Source organism: Rhincodon typus, chromosome 24 (genome assembly GCF_021869965.1).
Source record: "Rhincodon typus isolate 14 chromosome 24, sRhiTyp1.1, whole genome shotgun sequence".
NCBI lineage: Eukaryota > Metazoa > Chordata > Chondrichthyes > Orectolobiformes > Rhincodontidae > Rhincodon > Rhincodon typus.
In genome coordinates, this window is record NC_063355.1 from 35,250,333 (window position 1) to 35,256,332 (window position 6,000).

The 6,000-nt window shown below is 42.3% G+C and overlaps 2 protein-coding genes across 2 annotated transcripts in view; one reads left to right on the forward strand and one right to left on the reverse strand.

The window, feature by feature from the left end:
* svopa (SV2 related protein a) overlaps positions 1 to 6,000 on the reverse strand; it is a 317,985-nt gene that overhangs the window by 269,195 nt on the left and 42,790 nt on the right. The window lies entirely within an intron of this gene.
* Positions 1 to 6,000, forward strand: part of LOC109917624 (trichoplein, keratin filament binding) — a 31,525-nt gene that overhangs the window by 18,142 nt on the left and 7,383 nt on the right. Inside the window, exons 9-10 of the mRNA XM_020517462.2 lie at positions 3,515 to 3,687; positions 4,566 to 4,647. Of these exons, the coding sequence (XP_020373051.1) occupies positions 3,515 to 3,687; positions 4,566 to 4,647 (255 nt within the window). The remainder of the gene's footprint in view (positions 1 to 3,514; positions 3,688 to 4,565; positions 4,648 to 6,000) is intronic.

A 6,000-nucleotide genomic window follows, 5' to 3' on the forward strand; every position in this document is an offset into this window, starting at 1 on the left:
GAAGCAAAGTATTCCTTAAGGACCTCACCTGCTGCTTCCGGCTCCATGCAAGAATTCCCTCCTTTGTGTACCCTTTTCCCTAGCTGCCCTCTTGCTGCTTACATATGTGTAAGATGCCTTGGGATTTTCCTTAATCCTGTTTGCCTAAGACATTTCATAGCCCATTTTAGATTTCCTAATTCCTTGTTTGAGATCTTTCCTGCTAACTTTGTATTCTTTGAGGGCTCTGTCTGTCTTCATTTTCATAAACCTTACCTATGCCTCCTTTTTCTTTTTGATTAAGCTGTCAATTCCTCTTGTCATCCAAGGTTCCCGAATCTTTCCATCCTTATCCTTCATTTTCACAGGGTCATGCTTGTCCTGAACTCTAATCAGCAGGCCTTTAAAAGATTCCCACATGCCAGATGTGGATTTACCCTCAAACAGCTATGCCTAATCTACATTCCTCAGTTCCTGCCCAATATTATGGTAGTTAACCTTCCCCAGTTTAGTACTTTCACCTGAAGATTACTATTATCATTATCCATAAGTAACTTAAAACTTACAGGAAAATATGACCACTGTTTCTGAAATGCTCCCTGACTAAAACTTCGATCACCTGGCTGGGCTTATTTCCCAACACTGGGTCTAATATGGCCCCTTCCCTAGCTGGACTATTCGCACGTCATTTCAAAACCGTCCTGGACATACCTGACAAATTGCCCCCTTTCCAAACCTCTGGTGCTGAGCAAGTCCCAGTCAGTATTAGGGGAAGTTAAAATCACCCACCACAACAACCCTATTGTTTTTACATTTTTTTCATAATCTGTCCACATATCTGCACCTCTATCACCCACTGTCTGTTGGAAGGCCTGTAGTACAATCCCAAAGACGTGATTTGCACCCTTCCTATTCCTGAGCTGTATCCATATGGCCTTACTGGATGAGTCCTCCAACATGTCCTCCCTCAGTACAATTGTGATATTCTCCCTTATCAGTAATGAAACTCCCCCACCTCTTTTATATCCCTCCCTATCATGCCTAAAATATCTAAATCCCAGAACATTAAGTAAGATGCCCTACTTCTCTTGGAGAAGAGAAGATTGATCTAGATATTTAAAATCATGACGGGTCTATCTCAGTGGAGAGAAACTTCTTCCATTGGTGGAAGGATTGATTCTGTGATTCTTACTCTCCTTCCATCATCCTCTCATTTCACCCTCTCTTCTACTGCATGCTTTTCTAATCTGCCTCACTTTCCATCCTTTTCCCTTTTTTCTTCCCTGTGTCAGCAGGATATGGTCTTCGAATCTGAGGGGTCACAAAATTAATATCTCTTTGTGAGGAGTTAATGTGAGATGTGTGTCCACACGTCAGAGTAACCTGAGCCATCATGTCATGAGATGAGAATGGAGATGTCTGTTCAGCTCATGCGCTCCACAATGACTCGGTGCTTTCAACACATTTCATTGAGAATGGCCAAGCTCATAGGCAGCATCACTGAATAGGAACAGCACGTTGATAGGCACAGGAGGCATGCCACATATAGTCAAGACTAACCGCACCTGGAATCCAGGGAAACATGGCGAGATTGATCAGAAACTGTCTTAGTAATAGGACACAAAGGGTAGTGGTAGAAGGCTGTTTGAGTAACTGGAGGCCAGTGTCAATTTGTGTACCAGAAAGATCAGTACTGGGACCTTATTGTTTGTTATTTATATAAATGGTATAGATGAAAATGTGGGGGGAATGTTAAGCAAATTTGCAGATGACACCAAGATTGATAGTGTTTAAGAGCAAGGAAGATGATTGTAGGTTACAGGAAGATTGGATGGATTAGTCAGATGGGCAGGCCAGTAGCAGATGGTATTTAAACCTGTTAAAGGCAAGGTGAGGCACTTTGGAGGAAGAAACCAGATGAGGGAGTATTTAATGAATGGCAAGGCACAGGGTAGCTTAGGGGAACATCAGGATCTTGGGTTAATTGTTCACAGACCCCTGAAGTTGGCAAAGCACGTGAATAGGATAGTTGAGAAGGCTTGTGGGATACTTGCTTTCATCAGTCATGGCATAGAGTATAAGAGCAAGGAGGTAATGTTGGAGTTGTACAGAGTGTTGGTCAGGCCACAGTTGGAGTACGTGTGCAGTTCTGTTCACCCCACTACAGGAAGGATGTGATAGCACTGCATGGGGTACAGAGGAGGTTCACCAGGATGTTGGTTGATATGGAGAAATTGAGCTGTAAGGAGAGACTAGTTAGGTTCGGATTGTTTTCCGTAGAGCAGAGAAGACTGAGTGGGGACATGATTGAGGTGTATAAGATTATGAGGGGTATAGACAGGATGAGTAGAGAGCAGCTGTTCCCATTGGTTGAGGGGTCAATCATGAGAGGGCATCATTTCAGGGTAAGGGGCAGGAGATTCGGAGAGGATTTGGGGAAAAAAACTTTCTTACTCAGCGGGTGGTGGGAATCTGGAGTGCAATGCCTGGGAAGATAGTGGAGGCCAGAAACCTTAGAACCTTTAAAAAGGATTTGCACGAGCACTTCAAATATCATAACATTCAAGGATATGGAACAAGTGCAGGAAATTGGCATTTGTATGTTTTAGTGTTAGCTATTGTTGGTACAGACCCGATGGGCCAGTGGAACTTTTCTGCACTGTGTGAATCTAAGAATAGTGCAGGACTGTGGTATGAAGTAAAAATCGATTTAAAAGTGAGCAGCTTCTTCCAGCAATTATCTGACTGTTCCTCAGTGCAGGTAATTATTTAAGTATGTGATTAGGCTTTATTTTATTTCTGTTCTCTCAAAGTATTATTTATCTTCTTCCAGTGTCTTTTGCTGTACATTTAATGGGGAGGGCAGAGAATAGAATGTGTTGCTTGTTACTGTAACTGCCCCTTTAACATGACTAAGGGCAATGTTAGTAACTATTCCTCCTAGTGGTAGTTTATGTTGACTTTATCAATACCACAATGGGATAATATGGAGCTTATCATGGAAATTTGGGAATATAGATCTGCCACCTGCCCTTCCTTGCTGTAACACTTCAGACCTCAAATGTGCTGTGCCAGCGTTTGTGGGGCTTTTTTAAGCAGAATTCTTCAGAGACCCTTGTGACTCACCAGGGACCAGCTTAAAATCAACTGGATAGTTGATGGCTGTTCAAGAGGCAATTTTTATCTATCACGTGCTGACAGACATCCAGTGGAAAAAAAGGAAAGGATCAAGTGGGTAGGGGAGCAGAGAATGTTTTTCCCCTCAACCCACTGCCCCCTGTTTCAAATGGCTGTCTGGAGTAACTGGAAATGTGAACATTACTCTTGGAACCAGTTGCACAATGCTGTGTATTTTTTACGATTGGATTGCAGGATTAAGACTGTTACATATCATTGTACTGTTGAGTGATTTCATTGCCAATGATGGTCTATCATTCATCTGAGGATTCTTTTCAGGAATACCATGTCCACCTTTTTACGGATTTTAGTACATTTTGCACTGTGCAGCTCTCTTGTACTATTTTTCTGTTTGCAGGAGATGGATCGCCAATTTCTTGCGTCCCTAATTGAAAAAGATGAGGCAGACCAACAATTGCAATCAGCGAGGCGTGAACAGGCCGTAGCAGATGCTGCCTGGATGAAGAAAGTCATTGAGGAGCAGCTTCAGTTGGAGAGAGAGCGTGAGGCAGAATTGGACACTATATTTAGGTCTGACATGATCATTTGAGCTGATGATGCTCCATTTATTTGGTTGGCAAGTAATTGTATTGGAGGGAAAGGGATGAAGGGATTATTACATCCTGTTTCTAATGTAGGCAGATGAATTATTTGAACCTTCCACTTGCTTATGAGCATTAAGAGTGCTGTAATTGTAATCCATTATTTGCTAGCAAAATACTCATCAGTGCAAAACTGCAAAATAGGACAATTTATAAACAGGCATTTTTATTAACTTTATGATTAGTGTCTCAATCTGTTGTACTTTCTGCGGCTTTTCCCAGGGAGCTTTTGAGATTTTTGTTTACTTTAACTTTGAACGTTTTTTTTTAATCCCCGTCATGTTCCATCCTCTATCACCTTGTAACCAGCAGCACAAATCTAGAGTCAGAAATGCAGGCCGCAAAGCTTCCAGAGCAAACAGATTTTGAGATAAATTCCTATTCCAGTATATTTAACGGACATTAAAAGGTCATTCCCTAGAGCATGCAGCAACATCAAAATCTATATTCTGTTTAATGAAATTTGTATATTTACATTCTCCAACTCAATGGAAGGAAAAATCCAATTGGATACAAAAGTCATGTTTCCACTATGATGGTGCAATGTAAATTAGAATAGAACCTTTTTGGAATGGAAGTAACTTTAATGTCCTTTTCTTCTGAGAGCCTTTATAAATAGTATGTGACTTGGCTCTGGTTGTGTCATAGGAATAAATCTGTGGGGTGGGGGCAACTGCTGTGGAGGTGATTTTCTCAACTTTCAATGTAATACATTGCTGTTATAATATGTATCAGTTCACTGCAACAGTTGAAATGTAGAATGCAAAACGGGCTTCTAAATTTGCAACAGAATCTCTCTGATTCCAGGGAGGAGGCCCAACGAATGTGGCAGAAACGAGAAGAGGAGTGGGAAAGAGAGAGGCAAGCAAGAATGCGTTTAATGCAGGAGGTATGGAGGTCACATTCGTTACTTGACTTCGCAAAGATTAATTGTTTGAAAATGTCAGATTATTGCTTTAATAGATATTGGCTCAGATATTCAGATTACCATTGGAACAGATTCGTCTGCGTTCCTCTTAAAATTACTCCCTCAACGGTCGGCTAAGATTCCGAGTCTTAGCTCTCCTGAATGTATCCATCAGAGGAAACCACAGAAAAATCCATTCAGCACAGGAGTGGGTTTGCAGGCCAAGAAACCCCACTTTTTGCAACAATTGCTGCCATGGTGTAGGAGTTAAAGGTCTGAAAGACACTTTGACAGTGAATGAGAAAGCAAGTGTGTACAGTAAGTGAGTCAGTACTGTGCTAGGTGTTTAGGGTGCGAGGTAGGTAAGGTGGTAAGAGTGCCAGTTAAGTGGGTGAGTACGTATGTAGGTCAGATTGGCTGGGGATGGTGTCAATTCCAGCAGGGTTGGCATGGAATGGGCAGTTCTCGTACCAAGCTGGGGTTTGGCTGGAATGAGGATGGGTAGTGTCAGGTTGAATGGAATTATGCTGGGTTTGGGGGGTTGATTCCATCAGGGGTAGGGGATAGATTCAGCCAGCTTCACAAGTTAGTATGGTGTTGATGTACATTCCACCTTGCATTTTTGAATGTGGTCCTCTGAATCAGGCATATTATTTAAAAATATTAAACTCTCCAGAACAAATGATCGGTTCTAATGAGTTTGCTAAATGTCTTTTGATCAATACTCCAGGGCAATTGGTGAGACATCAAACTGCATATCCGGCATAACAGCTTTTCACAACAAGCCAGATACTGACCAAACCGAACCAGCCTGTGCTTGCGAAACTTACAACGGTACTCAACATCAGAGAGCATTTACTGGATAATCCTGTGTGCGCAGAATTATGCTGACAACCAATTTTAGAATGTCAGTCGGGCTCGCATCGTGGTGCACGTGGGTCTCCTGGAAGCTACACATATGAATGCACAGGGCCCAATTCTTTGCACATATGTTTGCCAATCATCCTGTTATTACACACCTCTGGAACAGGTGGAACTTGAACCTGGGCCTCCTTGTTCAGGTGTTAGGGACGCTGCCATTGTGTCACAAGTGGGCACCTCCTTATTTTTCTAATCAATCTATGTACAGATGTTATTACACACCTCTGGAGTAGGTGGGATGAGGGTCCCTTCCTTTTTTTTTGCAAACAGAATATATGCATGAACTGAGATAGTAGGAACTGCCGATGCTGGAGAATCTGAGATAACAAGGTGTAGAGCTGGATGAACACAGCAGGCCAAGCAGCATCAGAGGAGCAGGAAAGCTGACGTTTCGGGTTTGGACCCTTCTTTAGA